The 27,860-nt window shown below is 40.9% G+C and overlaps 2 protein-coding genes across 4 annotated transcripts in view; one reads left to right on the forward strand and one right to left on the reverse strand.

Annotated features, from left to right (window-relative positions):
- LOC124594938 (eukaryotic translation initiation factor 6) overlaps positions 1-17,914 on the reverse strand; it is a 62,526-nt gene extending 44,612 nt beyond the window's left edge. The window contains exon 1 of the mRNA XM_047133440.1: positions 17,717-17,914. Within this exon, the coding sequence (XP_046989396.1) occupies positions 17,717-17,823 (107 nt within the window). The 5' untranslated portion in view covers positions 17,824-17,914. The remainder of the gene's footprint in view (positions 1-17,716) is intronic.
- Positions 17,915-18,102: 188 nt separating this feature from the next.
- Positions 18,103-27,860, forward strand: part of LOC124594937 (regulator of chromosome condensation) — a 101,268-nt gene continuing 91,510 nt past the window's right edge. Inside the window, exon 1 of one of the 3 annotated variants that reach the window (XM_047133437.1) lies at positions 18,103-18,193. The gene's annotated coding sequence lies outside the window, so the exon portion shown is untranslated. Of the gene's footprint in view, positions 18,211-27,860 lie in introns of all 3 variants that reach the window. The other 2 variants (XM_047133438.1, XM_047133439.1) reach the window with 2 other exon arrangements.

The following is a 27,860-nucleotide window of genomic DNA, read 5'->3' on the forward strand; positions in this document are numbered from 1 at the left end:
ACAGCGAGACGGTCAAGAGGTGGTCATCCAAGCCACTGAGAGAGGCTTAACGACCCAGAACTTGTTCCCACGAAGGGAGGACCAGCGGTAATGCCAATGTGACACCACCTTCTGACAGATGGCAACAAAGAGATCATCAGAGGGACTATAAGAACTGGCGGGCCGAGATACGAGCACTGCAGCGGCCTCGCTTCCTGTCAGCCCGATGTGACCAGGAACCCACATAAACATTGCAGTGGCTCCATCAAGAGTGAGCAAGTGAAAGCTTTCCTGGACCCATTGCACTAAGGGATGGATGATGTACAGCACACAGAAACTCTGAAGGGTACTGAGAGAGTCAGAGCAGATGACACAAATAAACACCCTGTGTCGCCAGATGTACTGTATGGCTTGAGACAGGGCGAACAGCTCCGCTGTAAATACCGAGCAGTGTTCCAGAAGCCGATACTGAAAATCGTCAGTACCAATGACAAAGGCATACCTAACATCACGGTCATCCAAGAGCTGCAAGTGTACACACAAAGATACTATTGCAAAGTTCTGAGCGAAGGTTGAGAAACTTATGGTGATAGAGCAAGTCAGGAGATTAGTATCTTCAGGAAGTGAGTGAAGTTCCAGGTGAACTAAGGCAGCTGCACAAAGCCAAGGTGGTGAAGGATTCACATCCATTGGGAAAGTGGCAGGTAGTGAGAAGTTAGGCTGCTGGAGCAACAGCTGAAAGCGAAATCCAAGAGGTAACAGAGAAGAGGGACATGTCCCGTACTAGCAACCAAAGGAGTCATTGAAGGAGGAGGCATAGGATGGGTGGCCAGGCATGGCACACATAAGGCATGCGTACGTACTGAGGAGAAACTCACTGCAGTATGACAGCTGTAGTTCAACAGCTTCTGCAAACAGATTCAACCAGGCTAGTTTAAAAGGTGTCAGTGGCCAAACGGATGCCACGATGGTGGATTGTATTGAGATAGCATAAGAGGGAGTGATTTGCAGACGCACAAACGAAACACCCATAGTAAAGTTTCAAATGGACAAGGGACTGGTACAAATGGAGGAGGGTGGTCCGATCTGCCCCGCAGAAAGTACAGCTGAGGACACATAGGACACTGACAGCAACAGGCCCAAAATATAAAGACAGTGAAAGAAACCACTTGTGCTGTCAGAAATTCATACAAATGATTTTGTCAGTGGGTAAAGACGATCGAGACAACACTGAAGATGCCACTCAAGGAGACAAGTCCATGGAGAACTGCAATAAATGGCTGGGCTTAGATTATGGGTACGACAGTGGCTTCACACCAATGTCTGGTGCACATATAATCTGGTAAAACTCAAGTGGGGGGGGGGGGGGGGGGGGGCACCAGAAAGTTCTTACAAAGACGCAGATAAAACAAGTAATAGAGTTAGATGTCTTTGGACAAGTCCGTCAAAGTAATAAAACGAAGAAGACGAGCAGCTAAAATTTCCTGTAAGGTAGATGGCAGAGACAGGACAACACTGTTGGGAACGGTTTTATGGCCCGGAGCTTATTTACTTGAAGTGACAACCAAGTATCCCACCACAATGACGAGCCTCTTACAAACAACCCCACTAATGTCAGACGTTGGGACACAAAGGGAGGCTGGTCGAGGCAGGAGGACTGCAGCCTTGGCTGCAGCATCAGCAGCCTCATTCCCAGGCACTCCCACATGGCCTAGAACCCACATAAAGCTAACAGGAGAGCCATCATCAGCAAAAGAATGGAGGGATTGCTGGATCCGTTGCACCAAGGGATGGACTGGATACGGAGCTCCAAGGCTCTGAAGAGCACTGAGTGAATCAGAGCAGAGTACATACGGAGAATGGCGGTGGCAGCGGACATACTGAACGGCCTGATTGAGAGCAAAAAGCTCGGCCGTAAAGCTGGAACACTGGTCGAGTAGCCGGTATTTAAAGGTGACGTCCCCGACGACAAAGACACAGCCGACACCATCGTCAGTTTTCGGGCCATCAGTGTAAATAAAGGTGTTACTGGCGAGTCGTGCACGAAGGTCGACAAACCGTGAGCAATACACTGCATTCGGAGTACCCTCCTTCGAGAGCAAGCTGAGGTCAAGATGAATGTGAACCGGAGCCTGGAGCCAAGGTGGTGTCGGGCTCTCACCCTTTCTGAAGGTGGTCAATGGTAATTCGGCAGCTTCAGCATAAAGACTCAACGGGACTAGTATAGAATGCTCCGGTCGCAAGACATAACCCCCGATGATGGATGGAGTTGAGATGGCGTAAGAAAGATGGTTGAGCAGACGAGGCTTTCATAATCCAGCTTTGATCGGACTATGGACTGATATAAGCGAAGCAGGACAGTGCGATCCGCTTCCCAAGACGAACCACTAAGAACATGAAAGACATTAAGGGAACGTGTACAACGGGCAGCCAAATAAGAAACACGCAGAGACCAACAAAGTTTCCTGTCCAGTGTGAGCTCTAAAAACTTCGTTGTTATACTGTTCAATGGCTACCGAAGTACAATATTGTAAAATGACATTTTACAATCTCCAAAAAAAATTCGGGTCATATGTAAAGGCTATTTGTGGCATCAAAGTTAGTGTCCAGCCCCTAGTGAATGGGACATGAACTGAAACTGCAGATAGCAAAGGAAAACCTTAAATAAGTATTAGTGTCAGTGGTGCTGAAATCGTTAAAATTGAACAAAGCTCCAGGCCCTGATGGAATCCCTCTCAGATTCTATACTGAATCTGCGGCTCCGTTAGACCCTCTTCTCACTATAATCTATCGGAAATCCACTGAACAAAATACCATGTCCCGTTCTTGGAAAAAGGCACAGGTCACACCCATGTGCAAGAAAGGTAACAGAGGTTATGCACAAAACTTCCGTCCAATGCCCCTGACATCGATTTGTTGTAGATTCTCAGAACATATTCTGAGCTCAAATATAGTAAGGTATCTTGAAAGAATGACCACCTCAATGTGAACCAGCATGGATTTTGAAAACAACGATCATAAGAAACGCAACTCGCACCTTGCTCAGATGACATACTGAAAGCTTTGCATCAAGGCAACATAGTAGATGCAGTGTTTCTTGTTTCCCAAAAAGCATTTGACTCAGTACCACACCTTTGCTTATTATCAAAAGTATAATCATATGGGGTATCAAGTGAAATTTGTGACTGGATTGAGGACTTTTTGGTAGGGAGGACACAGCATGTTATCTCTGAGAGTCATTGTCAGATGTAGTAGTAACTTTGGGTGTGCCCCAGAGAAGTATGTTGGGGCCCTTGCTGTTCATGTTGTATATTATTGACCTTGAAGACAATATCAATAGTAAAATCAGGCTTTTTGCAGATGTAGTTATCTATAAAGAAGTACCACAACCCTCTATGTATCATTCACACAGAGATCTTGAGGACACGACTAGAATAATTAGTGAATGTACAGAGGCATTCAAACAATCATTCTCCACATGTGAATGGAACAAGAAGAAACCCTAATAACAGGTACACTGGGACGTGTACCTCAAGGTGGTTTTCAGAGTATAGATGCAGATGTAGGTGTAGATGAATATCAATTATGGCACTGGAGAGCCTATCTGTGATCTCTAGTGGCCACCAAGGTACTGCCTTCCAAGAGGGGAATCCCGAGGAATATGGCACTGCAAGGTCAGCTGGTGTAGAATGCCTATAGTTGTGCTTTGGACAGTCACATCAACATTTTCATGTGGCAAGGTTTCAAGAGCAATGGCAATGGTAAAGATATCCCAGTCAGCACTCTTGAGAGCCCATACAGGTGGTCGCCTAAGTGACGATCAGGAAGTGATCACAGTCACACAGGTCATCAGGGGCTCTCCAATGGATGGAGGGGAGAGGACAAGGCCTGGATACAGAAAGATCAATGGCTGAATGAGAGTCATATGCCACACAGGAGTGCTACACTGCAGAGACAAAGATCAAGCTCTGTGAGCGATTTTTCAAAAGCTTTGCCACACCAGTGGTGGTGGTTCCACCTCACACAGGGTTATGGGCATTTAAGTCACCCTGAAGTAGGAAGGTCAGAGAAAGCTCTGAAATCAGTGCAGACATTGCGTTCTGAGAAACTTTACCATAGGAGGGGGGATACACATTACAGATAGTAAAATCCTGAGGCGTCATCACTCTAACAGCCATAGTCTCCAAAGATGTTTCAAGAGGATCATGTTCATTGTTGACAGAGTTCAAAACATATGTGCAAATTACACCAGACACTCTTTCATAGTCAGCACAATTTTTAAAATAGCCCCGACAGCCACGGAAGGTAGGGATCTGCATGGTGGGAGCCCAATATCCTGGAGGGCAAAGCAGAAAGCAGAGCAAAGGTGCAGGAGAAGTCAAAGCTCAGTTAGGTTGTGGAAAAAACCACAAGAGCTCCACTAGAGAATCATGCTACCACTATTCTGTGGAGTTATGAAGGGATTAAGGAAATAGCATCAAATACATTGGTTCTGAATCAGGTTGTGTGGGTGGATCTGATTCCATAGGGGCCGCCAGGAACTCTAGCACAGATACAAAGGCAGAACATGAGGGGTCTGTGGCATGGGGCAACTGGGGGTCTCCTCCTCCTCAGAGAGCTACTTCTTGTCCTCCTCCTCCTCCTCCTCAGATGATTTTGATATCTGTGAGTACTTGTCTGCCTTAGTTTCAGGGACAGAGGTGGAATGTGAAGTCATGTGAGCAGTGTCCGTGGCTCCTTCAGCCACTGACTTGTACCCAGTCGTAGATCAGCAGAAACCTGGGTGGGGGAGCTTCCTGAGGGACCCCTTCCTGGTGAGAGATCCCAAAGGAAGGTGGTCCTCCCCCGACGGGGGGTTGGAAATCGACGTTCTCAAATGGTGGAGAGTCAATACTTCCAAAGTGGGTGTTGAGCATGGAGGAGGAGGAGGAGGAGGGACCGCAACCAGGCTAGCACACGTAGTCAAGCAGTCCCCAGGGCCCAATGCACAAGGCACAAAGAGGGGGGGGGGGGGGGGGGGGGATGTTCTTGTTCTTGCTACAGAAGACGGCATTGTCATAGTCACAGCATACATCATCGCTGAACGTGCACGATGCAAACAATCATATTTCTTCTTCGTCTCTTGATCCACCAGTTGGTCAAGGGTCTTGTATCCTTGGATTTTCTTTTCTCTCTGGAAGACAGTGCAAACTAGTGAGCAGGGAGAATGGTGTTCTCTTCACCTGATATAGGTAGGATGGGGGGAGGGGAGGAGGAACAAGGAACATTTGTGTGCAACTGATGTCCACAATCCCTACAGATGAGGCTACTGTTATATCATGAAGACATGCCCGAATCTCATGTATTTGAAGCACTGCACGGAAGAGTGGTACATGCACTGGCACAAGACACTGATACGCCATCATCTTGACCTTTCCAGGCTACGAGTTGCCTTAAAGGCTAATACGAAGACCCCAACAGCAATACCACTGTCCTTTGGTTTCCACTGGACACTACAAACAAAATTCACTCCCCACTGCTTCAATTGGCACCTAACTCATCATCGGATGTAAAAGAAGATCATGGTGTAAGATAATACCCTATACCATAATGAGACTGTTACGAGGGTTGATAGAGGTGATAGTTACGCTACTAGGGTAGCGGAGTACGTGTGGCATGCACATGGGGCTTTTTTAGGTTAGAGAACACCTCCCTTGGGAGCCAAGACAATTTGCCTGTTAAATCAGCCACAGTGACCTCAGAGAATCTTGATCCTCGCAGATCAGAGATAGAAAAGATTAATATGATTTAGTAAACTGCAGGCGTATCCAAGGAAAGTTCCCAGAATTAGTATCGTTTACTGAAGGTTATAATGAACAGATAGTATTGGGAACAGAAAGCTGGTTGAAACCAGATGTAAATGACAACAAAATCCTAAGTTCAGATTGGAATGTTTATTGTAAGGATACGTTAGCCACCAATGGTGGTGGCGTGTTTATTGCAGTAAAAAATTTGATTAAATCTAGCGAGGTTATCACGGATTCTGCATGTGAATTAACCTGGGTGAAGTTGAGTATCAAAGAATGGTCAAAAATGGTGATCAGATGCTTTTATAGATCACCTGGGTCAGGATCTGTAGTTGTAGAGCACTTCAAACAGAACTTGCGGAATATCATTAGTAATTTTCCTGATCATGCCGTTGTAACGGGGTGACTTCAACTAGCCAGGTACAGGTTGGGAGTGTTCTGCCATCAAAACTGGTGCCAGACACAGGGAATCGTGTGGCTCTATTCTGGATGTCTTGTCCAAAAATTACCTTCAGCAGATAGAGAACCAACTTGAGAAGGTAATGTCTTAGACCTCCTGGCAAGAAACAGACCAGAACTTACCAAATCAGTTAATGTAGAGAAAGGAAGGTATCAGTAATCATAAGGCTGTGACAGCATCTATGACGACGGGTCCTACATGGAATGTTAAGAAAGGTAGGAAGATATATTTGCTCAGCAAGGGTGACAGGGTAAATTTCAGAATATCTCAGCAGTCAGCATCAAATATCCAGTGATGAGGACGAAGATGTGGAGAACAAATGGAAAAATTTCAAGGGCATCGTTCAATATGCCCTAAACAAGTATGTTCTGAGTAAGGTTTTAAGGGATGGGAAAGATCCACAATGGTTTAATAGGCATGTTAGAAAAGCGCTATGTAAACAAAGAGCACTTCATCTCAGATTCAAGAGAAGTAAAAACATAGTTGACAGACAAAAGCTGAATGAAGTGAAAATGAGCATAAGGAGAGCAATGAGAGAAACGTTCGATGATTTTGAAAGTAAGACGGCGTCAACCAACCTGAGTAAAAACCCTAAGAGATTTTGGTCATACATAAAATCAGTAAGTGGGTCAAAATCGTCTATTCATTCTCTCAGCAACCCCACCGGCACCAAGATGGAAGATAACAGAGAGAAGGCCTAAATACTGAATTCAGTCTTCTGCAATTGTTTCCCCACAGAAGGTTGTAGCATTGTCCCTCCTTTCAGTCATCGTACAAACATCGAAATGGCAGGTATCGAGATAACCGATCACGGAACTGAAAAGCAGCTACAATCGCTTAGTAGTGGAAAGGCTTCAGGATCAGCTGAGATATCTGTAAGATTCTATAAAGATTATGGAAAAGAACTTACTCCCGTTCTAGCAGTAATTTATCATAGATCGCTTGAACAACGAAAGGTACCTAAAGACTGGAAAAAGCGCAGGTCATTCCCATTTTTAAGAAAGGCTGTAAGACAATTCCACACAATTATAGACCTGTATCGTTGACGTCAATCTTGTTGTAGAACTATGGAACACGTTTTATGCTAAAAAATTATGACTTTTTGGAAAATGAACATCTCCTCTATAAAAACCAACATGGATTCCACAAACAGAGGCGAGCTAGCGAGGTGTGCACATCGCTGCCACTGCGCACTATGCTTACTTGGCTGTTGTGAGCTTGTGAAGCAGTTCTGCATTGTGAGCACCACGGGAAGCAAATAGTCCGCAGATTGTCGTGTTCTGCACCCCACAGCATGGGAAGGAAGTACACGCAGAAGGAACCTGCTGGTACGAAGGGTCCTTCGGTTGTTCAACTCACCGAGTCTGCCGACCAAGCAAGGAAGCCCCGAGAATACGAGCCGCAGCCTGTCCTCCCTTTGTACGTCAAGTCCAAAGGCAGGTGGACAGTGCTGTTCAACATAATGATGAATTGCACCAAGAATGAGGTGGTCTATGAGTGTCTCGACAGACTCACTAATCTGCTTTCAGGCTGCAAACGTGGCTGACCACAGGGCGATCAAGGTCGCAGTGGCCGACCACATTGTCGACACGCCGTCAGCGCATGAGAAGGCACCTTCCACTGGAAGGAACAAGATGACCAAGACACTCCTAAGGGGGTTACCTTGGTGCTGTGATGAGGCAGTGGTCCAGGAAGGGCTGCTGCAAGCCAGGTTTGGTAATGCAACCGCAAGGTTGCACAACCTGACCAACAAGAAAAGGGCGCTGTTCTATGCCGTGACCGTGCAAACGGCCGACGGCGAGCATGACATCTTCGGCTTGCGGAAGTTGCTGGGCTTCCTGGCTATGACAGAAGTTCTCCCGACCGCCATGGAACCCCAGCCCCAGTGCTTCAGGTTCCAGGGCGAGGGCCCTGTCACGAAGTATTGCCGGCAAGCACAACAGCCGCACCTGCAACCACGGCAGTAATGTTCTGCCGACTTACGTCCAGTGTGGTGGCCCGCATGTCGCCACCTGGCACGGCTGCCCGGCTTTCTCAAGCCGCAAGCGTGCCGAAGGCGGCGAGGCCGCACCAATGCAGAGGAAGAAGAGAAGACAACGACAGCAATGACATAGGATGCAGACCAGCCCAGCCGAGCTGAGGGACAGCACAGAAGCAGCTCCACCTGCCGGGAGTGGGGTCGACCGCCTGGAGGCGGGTGGTCGAGATGCAGCTCACGCCCCCGAGAAGAACTGTGGCCTTGAACTCGGCACCGCCGTGAAGGGGGCCACTGAAACCCTCAAAGCCGTCATGGTGGCAGAGAGGGCTGCCTTCGCAGCTGCCACAGCTGCAGAGAAGGAAGAGGCCTTGAGGCAACTGCGTGCAGTCTTTGCCCGAGGCCTCCATGCAGCAGAAGGGGTTCGAACCCCTGCGACCTCACAGAAGGACGTTCACGTCCCTGCCCCAGCGGCCGCCCCAGCAGCACTGCAGGTGAAAGGTGCAAAGATGACAACTGCCACCTCAGCGGTATCGGCGGCAACGCCAACCGCCATGGGGGTGGCCCCCGCAAGGGACTGAGAAGCCAAAAAGGCAGCCATCATTGCACAAGCGCGAGCGAACGGTGTGCATTTCTCCGATGCTGATGCGGCACAGCTCACCGAGCAAGCAGAGGTGCTCGAGGCCCAGATGCGGCAGAGCTGCACCATGCAGTAGTGGAGGACACCAAACGGTGGCCGGCTGCCACTGTTCAGCACCATCAGCACCAGCCTGATGAAGCTGTGCTAAGTCACTGACGACACGGCACAGTAGAGGGCATAATGGCGACACATTCGTTGGTGCACTGAATTCCTTTGTAACAGGGATGAAGCCACTGCAGCAGGCCCAGCTGAAGTACCCAGATTGACCCAGCTATAGGGAGCACACAGCAACACAAGTAACAATGCACGATACCTCACACTAACATTACCTCACCTTGCATCCACTGTCACAGCTAGCAAGCCGCTACTGCCCTTACTACCCGTCCTAATGTCACAGAGGTTTTTTCCCCTTGGCACCTGCCTTGGCGCTTTTTTTCCTCTGCCCTTACAACCGTTACCCTTCAATTGCTTTCGTCCACTTTCTATCTCCTGATGGACCATGTAAATGAGTAATCTTACCCATACGCATGGATAACATCACAGCCCGCATCCTGTGACTCCTGATTCAAAAACTAACATGTTATACGGAGGTGACAGTATAACTTCTGGTTTAGTCACCACGTTGGTGTGGGCGTGGAGGAGCGCCATCCTGTTTTTAAAAAAAAAACACAAACAGAGATCCTGCAAAACTCAGCTCACTCTTCTCCTCCATGAGATCCAGATCCCATATTCCTCGATTTCAGTAAGGTATTTGACACCGCCCCGCAATGCCATTTAATGAAAAAAATATGGGCTTGCGAAGTATTGGACCAGACCTGTGACTGGAGTCAAGACTTTCTTACAGATAGAACACAACAAGTCGCTCTTAATGGAACTAAATCGACAGATGTAAAGGTAATATCCGGAATACCACAGAGAAGTGTGATAGGACCGTTGCTGTGTAGAACATGTATAAATGATGTAGTAAAAAACATCAGAAGCTCTTTAAGGCTATTTGCAGATGATGTAGTTGTCTATACCAAAGTACCAACGCCACAAGATAGTACGAATTTGCAGAACGACATGCAGAGAATTGTTGAATGGTACAGACCCTGAAAGTAAATAAATTTAACATACTGCACGTACATAGGAAAAGAATCCCCTACTGTACAGCTACACTGTTGATGACAAACAGCTGCAGACAGTGTCTGCCATAAATATCTAGGCATAACTATCCAGAGCGACCTTAAGTGGAATGGCCATATAAAACACATAATGGGAAAAGCAGACACCAGACTCAGATTCATCAGAAGAATCTTAAGGAAATGTATCCCAACCACAAAAGAAGTAGCTCATAAGGCACCTTTTTGCCCACTTCTTGAGTATTGTTCATCTATCAGGGATCCTTACCAGGTAGGACTGATAGAAGAGGCAGAGAGGAACCAATGAAGAACGGCACTTTTTGTCATGGGATCGTTTAGCTGGCGAGAGAGCTTAACAGATATGCTAAACAAACTCTACTGGCAGACATTACCAGAGAGGCGTTGTGCATAACGGAGAGATTTACTACTGAAATTCCAGGACAGCACTTTTCACGAGGAGTCAGACAACATATTACTTCCCCCTCACATACATCTCACGTATTGACCACGAAATGAAAATTCGAGAAATTAAGAGCCAGTACAGAGGCTTACCAACAATCGCTCTTCCCATGCCCTATTCGCAAGTGGAACAGGGTTGGAGGGATCAGATAGTGGTACCGAAAGTATGCTCCGCCACAAACCAGTAGGTGACTTGTGAAGTATGATGTAGATGAATGATACTCAGCTTGTCAAAGTTGAGCAGCGCTTATGGCTGGGCAGGAGAACTGAACCACTCTTCATTTCCAAGATCACTGCTACTTCTCCAACACTGCCTTCAAGGTGTTTAACAAAGAATAAGGGGTTGTGGCCAAACAGTAGTCCCTGTCAGTCCTAGAGCAAACTAAGTACTGGGGGAGTGTTTCTCCCCTTGTCTCTTAGCCATACATTCCTCCCACTGTGTAGCCAGAGAAGGAAACATTCTGGGGCAATCTCTCTTCACACTGTAAGAATCTTGTCTTTCAGAAGAGACTGTTGGTGCCATGTGGCTACCTGTGGGAGAAAGTGTAAAACGCTTCAAATGCAAACAGTCCACCATGGTGCCACACAGAGTGAATGGAGGCTCTCCCAAAGGGTGCCAGCCAGCTTTAACAGCTAACAGATCAGTAATCTGTTGCCCCGGAGTGCCCCAGCCACAAATGCCATATACTCTTTGGCATGCATAGAGTTTCCAGCTCTGTCACCAAATGGGCGATTCTTGCATGGTCGGGGGAGGGGGGCGGGGGGGGGGGGGGGGGGGGTGGCTATCACTCAGCAGCTACTCCCCCCCCCCCCGCAAACACGGCAACAGAATGGCTACAGTGTTGGGTTCTGGACCTTTTACCACTGCCAGATAGAAAGGCTGCAAAGATAGAAATGTGCAAAAGTGGAATACACATCACGTTGTGTGACCTTCCCTGCACAATCCGCACTTCTATTAAACTCTGGAAAAAGAATGGTAGGTCCAACCTAAGAATGGGTCCACGTAGGGAAGGGTGATAAGTCTATTAAGTGCAGGAAGAAAAGACAAAAACATGAGTGTGCAAAGTCACAAACCAAATCCAAGCATGGTCAGCACCACGAAGACTATTCAATGGAAAGGCAGTGAGTAATAAGAATAGTAGCATGGGCTTGCAGCTCATAAAAGGAGGTAGTGCTGCAAGGGATGGGGTCCCAGGTTGGTCAAGCACATATTCACAGAAGAGCTGTGATCCCTCTGGGTGGAAGTGAGGGAGGTTAGATTAGATTAGATTAAATACTAGTTCCATGGATCATGAATACGATATTTCGTAATGATGAGGAACGAGTCGAATTTTCCAATACATGACATAATTAGGATAATTTAACAACATACTTAAGTTAATATAACAACTTTATTTTTTTGTGTTTTTTTGTTTTTCTTTATTTTTTATTTTATTTATTTTTTTATTTTTTTTCTTTTTTTTTCTTAATTTATATCTAAAAATTCCTCTATGGAGTAGAAGGAGTTGTCATTCAGAAATTCTTTTAATTTCTTCTTAAATACTTTTTGGTTATCTGTCAGACTTTTGATACTATTTGGTAAGTGACCAAAGACTTTAGTGCCAGTATAATTCACCCCTTTCTGTGCCAAAGTTAGATTTAATCTTGAATAGTGAAGATCGTCCTTTCTCCTAGTATTGTAGTTATGCACACTGCTATTACTTTTGAATTGGGTTTGGTTGTTAATAACAAATTTCATAAGAGAGTATATATACTGAGAAGCTACTGTGAATATCCCTAGATCCTTAAATAAATGTCTGCAGGATGATCTTGGGTGGACTCCAGCTATTATTCTGATTACACGCTTTTGTGCAATAAATACTTTATTCCTCAGTGATGAATTACCCCAAAATATGATGCCATATGCAAGCAATGAGTGAAAATAGGCGTAGTAAGCTAATTTACTAAGATGTTTATCGCCAAAATTTGCAATGACCCTTATTGCATAAGTAGCTGAACTCAAACGTTTCAGCAGATCATCAATGTGTTTCTTCCAATTTAATCTCTCATCAATGGACAGACCTAAAAATTTGGAATATTCTACCTTAGCTATATGCTTCCGATTAAGGTCTATATTTATTAATGGCGTCATACCATTCACTGTACGGAACTGTATGTACTGTGTCTTATCAAAATTCAGTGAGAGTCCATTTACAAGGAACCACTTAGTAATTTTCTGAAAGACAGTATTGACAATTTCATCAGTTAATTCTTGTTTCTCAGGTGTGATTACTATACTTGTATCATCAGCGAAGATGAACTAACTTTGCCTCTTCATGAATATAGAATGGCAAGTCATTAATATATAATAAGAACAACAAAGGACCCAAGACTGACCCTTGTGGAACCCCATTCTTGATAGTTCCCCAGTTTGAGGAATGTGCTGATCTTTGCATGTTATGAGACCTACTTATTTCAACTTTCTGCACTCTTCCAGTTAGGTACGAATTAAACCATTTGTGCACTGTCCCACTCATGCCACAATACTTGAGCTTGTCTAGCAGAATTTCATGATTTACACAATCAAAAGCCTTTGAGAGATCACAAAAAATCCCAATGGGTGGTGTTCGGTTATTCAGATCATTCAAAATTTGACTGGTGAAAGCATATATGGCATTTTCTGTTGAAAAACCTTTCTGGAAACCAAACTGACATTTTGTTAGTACTTCATTTTTACAGATATGTGAAGCTACTCTTGAATACATTACTTTCTCAAAAATTTTGGACGGTAATTGTTGACATCAGATCTATCCCCCTTTTTATGCAAAGGTATAACAATAGCATATTTCAGTCTATCAGGGAAAATGCCCTGTTCCAGAGAGCTATTACACAGGTGGCTGAGAATCTTACTTATCTGTTGAGAACAAGCTTTTAGTATTTTGCTGGAAATGCCGTCAATTCCATGTGAGTTTTTGCTTTTAAGCAAGTTTATTATCTTCCTAATTTCAGAGGGAGAAGTGGGTGAGATTTCAATTGTATCAAATTGCATAGGTATGGCCTCTTCCATTAACAGCCTAGCATCTTCTAATGAACACCTGAATCCTACTATATCCACAACATTTAGAAAATGATTATTAAAAATATTTTCAACTTCTGACTTTTTGTTCGTAAAGTTTTCATTCAATTTGATGGTAATACTGTCTTCCTGTTCTCTTGGTTGACCTGTTTCTCTTTTAATAATATTCCAAATTGTTTTAATTTTATTATCAGAGTTGCTGATTTCAGACATGATACACATACTCCTGGATTTTTTAATAACTTTTCTTAATATAACACAGTAGTTTTTATAATTTTTGATAGTTTCTGGGTCACTACTCTTTCTTGCTGTCAGATACATTTCCCTTTTCCGGTTACAAGATATTTTTATACCCTTAGTAAGCCATGGTTTGTTACAAGGTTTCTTACGAGTATATTTAACTATTTTCTTGGGGAAGCAGTTTTCAAATGCATTTACAAAAATGTCATGAAATAAATTATATTTTAAATTGGCATCAGGTTCACGGTACACCTCATCCCAGTCTAACTGCTGTAGGCTTTCCCTGAAATTTGCAATTGTTAAATCGTTGACTGAACGTACTACTTTGGAGGACTGTTTAGTATTGCTGAATGGAGCTATGTCATATATTGAAACTAGCTGTGCACCATGATCAGAAAGACCATTCTCAATAGGCTGAGCATTTATCTGGTTAAACTTATCTTGGTCTATAAAGAAGTTATCTATCAGTGAGCTGCTATCCTTTACCACCCGAGTAGGAAAATCAATAACGGGTGTCAAATTGAAAGAACCGAGTAATACTTCAAGGTCATTTTTCCTATTACCCTCTTTCAGAGAATCTACATTGAAGTCCCCACAAATAATAATTTGCTTCCCCCTGTCTGACAGATAGCACAACAAGGAGTCCAAATTTTTCAGAAATAGATGAAAATTTCCTGATGGGGACCTATATACAGTTACAATTATAAATGTGCCTTTATTTAATTTAAGCTCACAGGCACATGCTTCTATATGTTTCTCTACACAAAACTTTTTTGTTTCTATACTTTTTGCACAATGATAACTTTTGACATATATGGCAACTCCTCCTTTCTCCATATTTTCTCTCATTACATGTGCAGAGAGCTTATAACCACTTACATTTACCTTATCCATATCAGTAACAATGTGATGCTCAGACAGGCATAGTATATCTATTTCATTCTCAGCTTCTAAATCTTCTAAACAAACCAGAAGCTCATCTACTTTATTCTTTAAACTCCCAATATTTTGATGAAATATACTTACATTATTTTTAATTATACTTTTATGAGAACCTTTCCTTATTCTAACATTTGCAGTACTCTCCTGTCTGAGTTTCTCATTGTGCTTAGGCCTAGTTCCTATACCAGTGGTCACATGGTGTTCAGAGAGGCAGATTATGTCAATTGGGTTGGGTGACTTTAATTCATCAATGCAATTACCTAGGACTGAGATACAACTTGGTGGAGATAAAATTTCTGGTGATTGGTGAAAATTTATAATTGATAGCTGTGATTGGTGATCCAATGTGCTAGAATTGTGCTGTTTAATTTCTTTCCTAAACTGAAGATTTGTTTCGATCCTGACCTCTCGTAGAACTTGACATCTTTCTGTCTTACCTATCCTAAAAAAGGTGCTGCTCCAACACCTGTAACCACTGGTATTTTACCATTCATGGCAGTGCCTCCCCCCCTTAAATTTCCTGCTATTACCCCAGCCAGTTTCCCCTTCCCTTTCCTGTTGAGATGTAGGCCGTGCCTGGTATAGTCCCACCTACTGAGACAATCAACAGGAACCACACCAATATGAGCCCCCGCACCCGACCCAAGCAGCCGTTCCAACTCCAAATTAACTCTCCCAACAGAAGAGTTCAAATGAGGCCGGTCATGGCGTCTCAGGACAGATACAAATTCAACATTGGTGTGTCTCGATGCCGATGCAATCTTTACCAGGTCACACTCTATACTATACCCAGGATCTCTGTCGATGCTGTTCCCTGGCCCTCCCACAATAACCACGGTGTCTTCCCTGGTAAATCCTTTACAGAGTGAACCTAAATCCTCTGTCACCTGATCCAGACTAGCACTTGGTTTGAAAAAAATTGTGACCTGGTATTCTGGTCCTAATTCCTCCTGCAGAAGTTGGCCTACACCTCTGGCATGAGAACTGCCTAACAACAAAACTTTCTTCCTTTTCGATGACTTTCCTACATTCTTTTTCAATTTCCTATTGAAAGTTTGTTGTGTCCTGTCTACACCTACCTCTGCTTGAGGCTCATCAGTTTCTAACTGAAGCAACAGGTCAAACTTATTTTTGACATTCACCACAAAACTGTCAGACTTAGTTCTAGGCCTGTTCCTTCTGCTACCTGTTGCCACTTCCCACATCTCTTTGCCCTTCTCCCTCCTTAACCTGTCCAGATCTTCCCTAGCCTGATCTAGCTGAGCCTGAAGGGCAGCAATTTTCCCCTCCTGTTCCACTATCTTCCTATCTCTGCTGCAAATCCTACATAACCACTGATGAGCCTGATCCACTTTCCCAACACCCACGCCACTGCAGTCCCCCCAGTGAAAAAAACTACTGCATCCATCACACCAAACCCCGGAACTAACAATTCTACGGCAAGTCAGGCACTTCTCACTCATGGCAAAAATAATACTTTAGCTAGAATAAATCAATTAAATTACCGAAAATCAAAAAAGACGTTACAAGAATTAAGCCTATTCACAAATGTATATAAGCAAGTTTCTGATTTAAAATTCCGCTGTTTTCTGAGATCTGTATTAAAACAACGAAGGTATACGCTATTTATTATATATTTCACTCGATGGAATGAAAAAAGGACAATTAAACGAGATACTTTAACTTTGATTCTCCAAAAACGTTACGAGAATTAGGCCTATAAACAAATGTATATAGGCAATATATTTCACTCGATGGAATGAAAAAAGGACAATTAAACGAGATACTTTAACTTTGATTCTCCAAAAACGTTACGAGAATTAGGCCTATAAACAAATGTATATAGGCAAGTTTCTGATATAAAGTTACGCTGTTTTTCTGAAATCTGTATTAAAACAATGAAGTTATACGCTATTTACGGTAGTTTACTTATTTGTTACCGAGAAACTAGTTAAATTACCTTGAAACAAGAAACAAACACGTTTACAAAATTTAAGCCTAAGCGCGGAAATCAGTTTGCTTCCTGAAGGCATAAACGATGACAACACTGCTCAACTGTGCAGTCATCAGTGCCCATACTAAGTCCCAATTTTTACACAGTCCAAAGTAGCAACTTTCACAAATGATGAGGACAACACAAACAGTCAGCCCTGGGCAGAGGAAATACCCAACACAGCCAGGAATCGAGCCCAGGAAACAAGGTAGGCCTACTTGCTTCATCACTAACAACACACTTGCTGTAAGTGCCTGTCCCAACAGTTGCTTTTCCTTACAAGTAACTATTCATGTACTTAGGGTCAGATTTAGTCACTCCAAAATGCTGATTTTTCTAACTTTTACAAACATTTCCCTTCAATATCACCACCTAAAGAGCATCAGAAGTTACACAATACATTTTAAGAGAGCTTTTTATATTACCTACAATGTCATTTGCAAAAAATGAAGACAGCAATGGATCCATTTTACTTCCAGGATAGTGCAACTTCAGATTTACTTATGCCACGTCTCAGTTAATTGTACATTAAGAATTTAAATGCAATTCATTTTGATAATAGTTTTTTTTCTGTTTTTGCCTGTACTGCTGAGACTGACCTGTATTCTTTCATATGTAAAGAGAGGATATTAAGAACTGATCTGATGGCCTTATTTCTCTCTTCAGTTAGCATTTTGCCGTCTATGACTGTATAAATGGGTTACTTGATAGATACAAGACGATCATTGTGTTCGATGCAAAAGGACTGTCCTTTTGTGTAACAAAAATCGAGCCTATTTTATTTATACGTTATGAAGACATTACTGTAAAATGTACATGTTATCACATAATTTTCCAAACGAAGTTGCGAACAAGCGAATGGTAGCTCCGATATCTTTATAATTATGCAATGTTACAACATAACACTAATTGCAACAGTTCCGCTTTTAAATGTAGAAAGCACACATTTTCATGCATCTGTGTTACAAATATTTTAGCTTTAGATTAAAATTTATCAGTGAACTTTATACCGAACTATTGAACGTGACCAACAGCACTTAATCTAAGTTATCTGCGTAATAATTACCTGTAAAAATTCTCTGAACCGCCAATGGCAACTAAACAGTATGAGTTAGTTAACTTGGAAAATACACCAACTTCATTATTATTTTCAAACTGCACGCGCACAGCCATAATTCTCAATGCAAAACGTCAACCCCCCCAAACCCTGCAACAAACACCACCTGTCCCTCGTCGGAACTTAGTATCTGCAACCGGAACACGAAGAGGTTTATACTCTCCGTACCCATGTCACAAGTTGAGCAACAGTTTTAACAATGATTTGTAAAATAAGAAAACGTGTTGTAATCTCTTATTCTGTTACGGCTGTAGTCGAAACTTCGGGTTATGGAATTTATGCGATGTTCAGACTTCACGTAACATTTTTTCTTGCATTTCCACGAAGGGAAATACGTATTACGAAAGTGGGAAATTTGACGACCAGCGTATGTTTCCAAACCTGCTTGTTGCCTCTACATTCGAAATTGAGAACAGAAGGCTGGAGGTTAGTGTATGTATGTTGTACGTGTATTGTGATATTTAAGAGTTTATAGTTTATATAAAATGTTTGTTAAATTGAGCGGCAGTTTTGCATTCAAACTGTTTTAATCCACTATGGTTACATCCATTATGAGCATTTTTGTTCGGCGTTTTCGTGCCAGCACATGCGCCAGTTAACTTAACTTTTTAGCTCAGTTAGATTGTTTCTTCGGTATTAGTACTTACAATAAGCTTCAGGATTTAAAACTGTATATTACTTCGATTCAGTCTGCCGTAGCTTGCATGTTGTGTGGACTGAGTAAACAAATAACATTGGAGATATCAGCTGTGTCGTTACTGTATGTACTAACGTTTTGAGTTTGATATTCGCATTCGGAGTACTTCAGTTGACTTAAATACCCCATAGAAATAAAGAGAACATATTCTGGATAATGATTTTAAGCCGACTGCAAATCCTTCGGAAGCGTTCCTTTAATAAAGGTGGCAATGACATAGGAAGTTTCTAAGTAGTATAGCGTTTCGAAAGTAACAGTTCATGCGGTGTCTTTCGGATGACACGGTTGAATTTATTAAGGCGGCTTACATCTGTTTGATAGTATAAATGTCTGAACAAAATCGAGAAACGTGCTTGTGTCAGCCGGCAGCTCGAAGTTTCACGGTATTAGATAAGCTAAGACGTTCAAATTTGCAGTTTCTTCCTGCAGGGCTGTGGGATTGATACAATAGCTACAACACGATCTGAATTCTATTCCCATTTTGCCCACATTTACGAAGAAGGAGATGCCGATGGAAAAGGGGGGGGGGGGGTGAGGCAGCGATTATTACATTTGTGGCTCTTGTGTTAAACTACTTGTCATTAGATTCATTTTAAGCTGGAAACACTTTTGTATTGAGAACTGATGTTTTAATATTATCTGAATTTAGTATTTGTCCACATTTAATAACAACTTTTGATTATTGATATTGTATTCCCATAAGTAGTCATTGCAGTTTACATTACTATCTTGTGATTAAGAGGGAGAATTGTTTTGTCTAAGCTACCAATACGCACAAGAGCACTGTTTATCGCCACAGATTGCCACATGTGTGTTTACGACAGAACAGTCCGGTGGTAGCATTGCATTTCTTGCATATATTTTTCAAACGAAATAAGTTTTTGATGGTTCTACATTGTTCCTACATCGTGTTGTGTACCTGTGCTTTCCTGTTCTTGCATACAAGCAATTAAGTTATGGGATTATTCTCATCCCATTCTAGGTGTGTGTGTGTGTGTGTGTGTGTGTGTGTGTGTGTGTGTGTGGATTTTTTTCTCTTTTTCTCCTTCTATGGATTTATATTGAAATACACCAGGCCATGCTTCTAGGCATTTCAGAATGGAAGTGTGGGGTGTCCTAAAGGTATGTGATGTGGCTGAGATTGACTGCCTTTGGTAACCTATTTGGGCACAGTCCACAAAAGAGTCCCACTACCAGAGTCGTCTCTATTTTAGAACTGTTGTAATAGTACTGTATCAAATCTTCACAACTTTTTCAGTGCTAATCATATTTTTCCTTGAAATTCCTATGATAGATTGCAGTGTTACACATGGAATATGTTGTTGCTCTTGGCTGTTTTATCTCTATGCTGTGACAAGAAGCTTTGAAGATTGTTGCAACCTTGCCATTTCTTGCCTGTCTTTGTTGTTGTGTAAGTTAGAGGATAATGAAACCTATGTAACTGTAGGGATGAGCTACTGGAAGGCAGCACTGCTATCAGTAATATTGGTATGTTGATCTGCACATGTAACTGTAACAATCTTTTCTTGTTGATGCTTATCTGGAAGAGTTGACAGACATGCCAAAATCTGAATATGTGAGTGTTGCATCAACTGCACATATTAGTTTGCAAGTGAATGTCTGCGCATTTAGTCATTTGAAAGAAAACTCTATTTTTCCTGCTGAGCAAATAAACTCAAGCATTCCAGTCCTACAGGACATTAAAAATCAATGTTGAATAGAAGTTCCTGCAGAGTGTGATCACTTATTTTATTTCTTGTTCAGCTACAGGCAAAGCGTGATACACTTACAAACATCAACATAAAAATTTAAATTAACATTAACAATGATTTACAATAAAATTTTCAGGGTTTCCAGCCACAAAAGTGCTTGGTCACTTATCACATGTATGTCCATCAGATTTCCTCCCTTAAGTCCGTGTACGTCGCACTCAACTATATGCTGCATGGTTTGACTCTCTCCGCACTCACAATTGGGGTCCTGGGAGAAACCCCACTTTTTCAACAAATATCCGCACCGACCAACACCTGTCCGCAGACGATTTAGAGTTACCCACACTCTACATTGGAGTTGGAAGCCTGGAACTCGTTGAGATGGATCCTCAATAAGGAAACTGTTATTCACTTTGCTTTCCTGCCATTGCTGTTTCCACAGGTTATCGATATCAATCTGTTGTTTGAGTTCTTTCCAGAAGGGATTTCTTGACATCAATCTGTCAGGGGGAGGAGGTAGGTCCCTGAACTTTTCTTTGTACCTCTGGATTGCTCTTTCACGTCTAATCGAGGGTGGTTCGATATTGGCAAGGACGGGCAGCCAAGGTTTCGGGGTGGGTCTTACTGTTCCTGTTATGAGCCTCATTGTCTCGTTAAGTTGCACATCAATATATCTGACATGCCTACTGCGGGTCCAGACGGGTGCGCAATATTCCGCTACACTATACAGAAGTGCCAGAAGTGATCACTTACTTGCAACCATGTCTTGACTCAGATTTACTCAGTCCTTTTACATTCCCTCATCAAATTTAAGTGTTTTGCATATTATCATGAAGTGACAAAATAAGGAACAATAGGGTTCTTGGGATAGCCAGGACAAAACTGTGACTGCCTCAGAGTAAATGTATGTGGATGAAATCTCCGACCTTTCTTGGTTTATCATGACAAAAATTTTGCAGGAAATACTGACATCTATACTCAGAAAACACTGAAGAACATGGCACAGGGTATGTCCCATTGTACCATTTATCAGGGATTTCTCCCATTCTACTCGTGTATGGATCACAGGAAGAACAATTGCTTAAATGCCTCTGTGCATGCTTGTCTTGGTAACCCCTTTGGGAGCGATACAGAACTGGTTCTAATATATTCTTGGATTCATGACCTGAAATTGATCTAAAAATTTTCCATGTAGGTTTTCAGGGATAGTTTCCTTCTATCTTTAAGTGTCTGCCAGTTCAGTTCTTTCAGTATCCTCATGAAATGTCCATTGATCAACAAACCTCTGACCATTTATTCTGTCTTCCTTTGTATACATTCAATTTACCCTGTTAGTCTTATTTGCTTTGGCTCCCACATGTGACCTCACTTTATTTGGGATAGGTCACATGCATGTTTTGTATGCAGTCTCATTAGCAAACTGATGGTGTATCCCTGGTATTCTACCAATGAACTACAGTCTACCACCTGATTTACCTATGGCTGAGACTATGTTATTGTTTCATTCCATATCTTTACAAATTGTTACACGTTGGGATTTGTATAAGTTGATCCACTTCAGCTGTGACTCAATATTATGCAGTGGAAACTCAAGATTGGAATAGCAACAGTATTAGGAAAAATATAGTTTGCTACACACCGTTAAGATGGTCCATTGAGTTGCAGACAGGCGCAATGAAAAGACTGTTAAAAGTTTTGGCTTTTGGGCGACATTTCAGTCAGAGCTGCCAATGTTAGTGGTAATGTATGCACAAGGCATGCTTGTGTGTGTGTGTGTGTGTGTGTGTGTGTGTGTGTGTGTTTTGTTTGCTGAAGAAGGGCCAAGAGCTGTAGTGTGTGTCTTTTTGTTGTGCCTGTCTGAGTCTCGTCTTTGTGGTGGGCAGCAATCTATCCTTTTGCCAATACTATGTATTAATATTACAGTTACTTAACACTACGTTTGTTTGTTTCGTGAAGCACTCTGTTTTACATTTCTGAACATTTGAAGCATGTTGCCAGTTGTTGCACTACTTTGAAATCTTATCAAGATCTGACTGAATATTTGTACAGCTTCTTTGTGATAGCACTTAATTATAGACAACTGCATCATATTAGAAAAACTTGAAGTTACTATTAATGTTGTCTGAAAGGTCATTAATATACAACATGAACAGGAAATCACAAAAACACTTTCCTGGGATACACCTGAACTACTCCTGTGTTGCTGTAGTATTTTATCCATCTTCAGCAACTGTAGTTGTATATATTGGAATAATCAGCAACCAGTTGCCCTTCTTCAGGAGGTTGTAACTGTTACATTCTTTGCAAGTGTCAAAAATAAGATGTGTGCAGCATATTGCTGTGATCATGTGGTTCATAGTGCGTGGTACAACAAGTGCAGACTTTGTGCCAGAACTGGAGTCAGTTTTGTGGATCATTTCTGCTACCCTTCTTGTAGACAGGTGTGACCTCTGCTTTCTTCCATTTTCAGGGCATGGTGTTTGGAGAGGGGTCAATTGTAGGCTAACTCAGCTGTGAATTCAGTATAGAATCTGATAGGTGTTCCATTGGGCTCTGAGGCTTCTTTGAAGTTTGACTACCTCAGCTGTTTCTCAATACCACTAACACTGAGAGCTATTTCACTCTCCTTTTCAGTGGGGTCAGTCCATATAAAGTGGTCCAGTGATGGTTGCATGACCATTTTTAAATAGTTTAATTATTTTTACAAGTGATTGCCTTATATTAGAGAAGTTCAAAACATTTTTTTTAATAATTTATCTTGCACCTTTATTGGATGGTAGCCATTTTTGTTTGTAGGTGCGCCATGAATTTTCAGTCTGGAGACATTAGCGAAAATTTGAATATCTCTGCACTGGTTTAAGTTACAACATTGCAATTGACGTGATTGTTTTTAGAAAATTGTCCTCTACAACATTGTCTATTACACAAAATACCCTAAATTCAAAAATAACCAGTCAAAATGACCTCCAAAGTTTTGTATCAAAATTTTCAAAAATCCAAGTTTTAGGCCCAAAAATAACAAACAAGGAGTGATTTATGACAATGTATTTTTTTCGTATAGTTAGATATCATACGCTGCTAGCCTTACATAGAGCAAGAACACTTACAAATGTTTCCTTAATTTTTTATGAATTTTTGAAATTTGAAAATTTTCATTTTTTGTGAATATGATTTTGTAAGTATGATTTTTGCGCAGTTTGTACCCTACATGATAGCAATGTACTGTAAAAATTCTAACATTAATATCTGACTGTGAACAGAGATATTAATTTTTGAAAATGAGAAAATAATTCACATTACTCTACAACTGATCTTATGGCTGTTGCCTATTTAAATGCTTTATTGTTTCATTGTAATAAAATTTAATTGTGACATATTTATTTAACACTATCACCCAATATTAATTTAGTTTATTTTATTCTAATAATGCAATATTAAACAATAAGAGCTTACGCCTTTGTTGTATGGTAATAAAAATGTCCATTTACGTTTAGGTTTATGGTCAATAAAGAAGTACATTATTGCTGGGTGTGGTATTGTAGAAGTACATTATTGCTGGGTGTGGCATTATTGTAGTCAGTCTGTTCTGAAACCTCTGTTAGAGTGTATGTACATGCTTAATTGAGAGTGTAGAATGTGTTATATGCTTTGTTCTGTGTGTAATTTGTAATTAATTTTGAGAGATTAACCGGAATGCAATAACATGGATGAACAGTGCTCTGTTGGACAGATAGCAAGTGAAGTGTGTCACAAAACAGTTTACAGTTCAGTTTCAAAAAACTTGGAAAATGTCAATGACTTTGATGCAGTTAGGCAAACTTTGTTTAAATTTCAAGTAAGTTTTTCTGTAACATCAGTGTGTGAGTATCATGAGAAGAAATATGTTCTGAAGTACAACCAAATTTTTGGAAGAAAGTGCTGTGATCCACTTAAAGTTCATAAGAAGCCTATTACTAAAGGTGTGAGTGAAATAACACTTGAACATTTGTCCTTGTCATGTGTGAGTGAAACAGCTTCTCAAGTGAAACGTAATGTGATTCCTGGAAATTCCCTGTGCCCAAATGGTTACTCAAAACTATTTGTTGTGAATCCAGAACCATAATAATGTAACCTTGATAATGACATCTATATTGCTAATGAGGAAGCTGTTAGCATATTGGATTTTGCTTGTTCTAAGTTAACCTATCTTCTGCTTCAAAAATAATAAAATTAAGTAGCAGAAAAAGAAAAGCAACTATTAAAAATAAGGTACAACAAATTTCAGACAAAATTAGAAAAGACTTGGAATCATGCTCTAATAATACAGATACCAACATTATTTCTAAAGAAGAACGAAACCCACCACCAGCATCATCTGACACTGAATATTTGAGCTTAATTGAGAAATTAAACATTAAAAGTTCAGTGACATCTAAAGAGGAAAAAGTTAAAATTTTAAGTTTGCTTCCGGAATCGCGCTCAGGAGAATAAATAGTTCATGAATTCAGTGTTTCTCATCGTTTGGTTAAACTAACCCGAAAATTAGTGAAAGAGCAAGGCATTCTTCCAGTTTTAGGAAATAAGAAAGGAGTAGGTATAAATGAAGAAGCAGTTAAAAACATCCAGCAGTTTTTGAAGATGATGAAAACAGTAGAATGTGCCCAGGTTGCAAAGATAGCAAAAAAGTTGTTATAAATGAGTTAAAGTAACAAAGCAGAAATGACTAGTGCTGCCAAATTTAAATCAACTTTATGTAGCTTTCAAAAATTCTCATCCTGAATGCAAAATTGGAAGGTCAAAATTTTGTGGCCTCTGCCCCTACGTGGTATATTTTGGCTGGATCCTCAGGGGGACCCTCCATGTGTGTTTGTTTGTATCATCAAAATGTCAAACTGATGATTGTGGGTGCAAAACTCGGTGACATTAACTACAAAGAGTTACTAGATTTAATGGTTGTGACGCTAACAGTTATGGCTGCATGATGAGTTTGTGTAGTAAATGCTGTGGTAAGGAAACCGTTGTTGAATTGTTTCATGAATGCAGGAGGAAATGCCAGACAGTATTACCTTCAAACAGTGTGTCACAACTGACAGGGCAGAAATGATAACAGTGGTTAAATCTCAGGAAGAATACTTGGAATCTTTAATTGTTAACTTACAAAAACTTAAGTCACCACTATGTTTCTAAAATCCAAAGTAAGTTTTTGAAGGACAAAAAAGCACAACTTTATGAAACTGAATGCCTAGTGCGAGCTGATTTTGCAGAAAATTTTACATTTGTGATTCAGGATGCAATACGAGGGTACCACTGGGTCAGTGACCAGGCAACAGTGCATCCATTTACTCTGTACTTTAAAAATGATAAAGATGAAGTTTGCAGTTCTTAAATTTGCATTCTAAGTGACTACTTGGAGCACAACACTTTGGCTGTATGTGTGTTTCAAAAGTATATAATAAATTACATAAAAGAAAGTTTTCCCAAGGTTGAGAAGCTGAGATATTTTTCAAATGGAAGTGGTGGTCAGTATAAGAACAAAAAGAATTTTTCAAATCTGTGCAGCCACAAAGTAGACTTTGGGTTGGAGGCTGAATGGCACTTTTTTGCATCTTTGCCATGGTCAAAATGCATGCGATGGAGCAGGAGGTACAACAAAATGTGAAGTAAGTAAAGCCAGCCTACAGAGACCAACCACAGACCAAATTCTCACGGCACAGGATGTATGTCTTTTGCAAGGATAATGTTGAAGGCATTACCTATTTTCTGATCAAGAAAGAAGTGGCTCTGCATATGAAAACAACACTTCAAACCAGATTTGAGAACTGGAACAAGGCATTTCCACAAATTCTTTGGCATTGCAGAAAACTTAACAAATTTTGGACACCATTGAAAAATGTTTTAAGGATACTTCAGTGCTTGAACTTACCAAAGCAACTGGGAGGTCTTATTCTATATCACAGAAGCTTTCTGAAGAAATAAGCATTCTTAACATTCATCACCAGGTTTAGGAACAGTCACATCTCGAAGAATATTAATTGAAAATATTTATTTTAAGTATGTCAAAATAATATAAATGTTAATTTCAGTGATGTTTCCAATTTTTGTATATAATTCAGTACCTTACTTCAATAATAATTGATTATATCACTCCAATATCACACATAAACAGACACACACCCATAAGATTAGTTGTAGAGTAATGTGAATTATCTTCTCATTTTCAAAAATTTATATCTTTGTTCACAGTAAGATATCAGTGTTGAAATTTTTACAGCACATTGTTATCATATAGGTGTACAAACTATGCAAAAATCACATTCTTATATTCAGTCTCACCTGAGGTAACTAACCCAAACTTTACAAAAAAATTAAAATTTTCAAATTTCAAAAATTCATAAAAAATTAAGGAAACATTTGTAAGTGTTCTTGATTTATGTGAGGCCAGTAATGTACGATATCTAACCACAGGGGAAAAAAATAGACTGTTATAAATCACTCCTTGTTTGTTATTTTTGGGCCTAAAAAGTGGATTTTGAAAATTTGGATACCAAATTTTGGAGGTCATTTTGACTGGTTATTTTTGATTTTAGGGTGTTTTGTGTAATAGACAGTGTTGTAGAGGACACTTTTCTAAAAACAATCTTGTCAATTGCAATGTTGTAACTTAACCCAGTACAAAGATATTCAGATTTTTGCTACGTCTCTAAACTGAAACATGGTCGCGCGATTACAAAGGAAAATGGCTGCCATTCACTAAAGGTGAAAGGTAAAAAAAAATTTTAAAAACTGTTTTCAACTTCTCTAAAATAGGGTAATCACATATAAAAAAAAATTAAAATATTTAAAAATGGTCAAGCAACCAACTTAATTTTTTATTGTACCACTTCATTTGGATTGACTCAGTGGTACAGGTATTAAATTGGGGAACAGTTCTCTGTTTTCCTTTGTAGAAAGACATTTGAAGGTTAAATTAAGCCTCTCTACATCTGATTCGCTGCCTTCCGTTTCAGTTCCTGCCTCATCTGTGAGTGACAGGCCATGAACAGCATTCACAAACAACCATAATTCGTTTTGGTTTTATGAAATACCTGTTTACAAAGTTCCAGTGATACTTCTTTACAAAAGTATCAGTTGACTAGTCTGCTTTTTCTTTGTACCCCATTACCATTTCTGCATTTCTCATATTTTGTGACTCCCTCCAAGCATTCATTAAAATCTCTTACAGAAAAAGTGACACACAAAACTCCTATTGTCTGTGTATGTAGGTTATCACATCATGTGTATTGTCCCAGCTTCAGGACAGCTTTAAGAACAAGGCAAAGTTAATCAGAAGAGGATTGTCTAGTTCAGATACTGGTAGAGGGATTAGTATGCCACTCTGTGCTTCGTGGGTTGTGTCGAGTTCCTCTTCAATCAATGGTGGCCTCATTCGCAGGTCTTTAATTGTTTCTCATCTTCTGATGTATGATACAGTCACACAACTCATGCCTGTATACTTGTGCCCAAAGTCCCCAGTGTGGAATGGATATACTATATTCACACAAAATAGAATGAAATTCCGAAATACTGTTCCTTCCATCTTCTAGTTCTATGGAGAATTATTACTAAGAGATTTCTTCAAAAATGACTGAGATTTGTTTACACTGTTTCTTCATTGTTTCTCTTCTGTAGAGAATTATCACTAATAGATACCTTCAATGATGACTTA

This window comes from Schistocerca americana, chromosome 2, assembly GCF_021461395.2.
Source record: "Schistocerca americana isolate TAMUIC-IGC-003095 chromosome 2, iqSchAmer2.1, whole genome shotgun sequence".
NCBI lineage: Eukaryota > Metazoa > Arthropoda > Insecta > Orthoptera > Acrididae > Schistocerca > Schistocerca americana.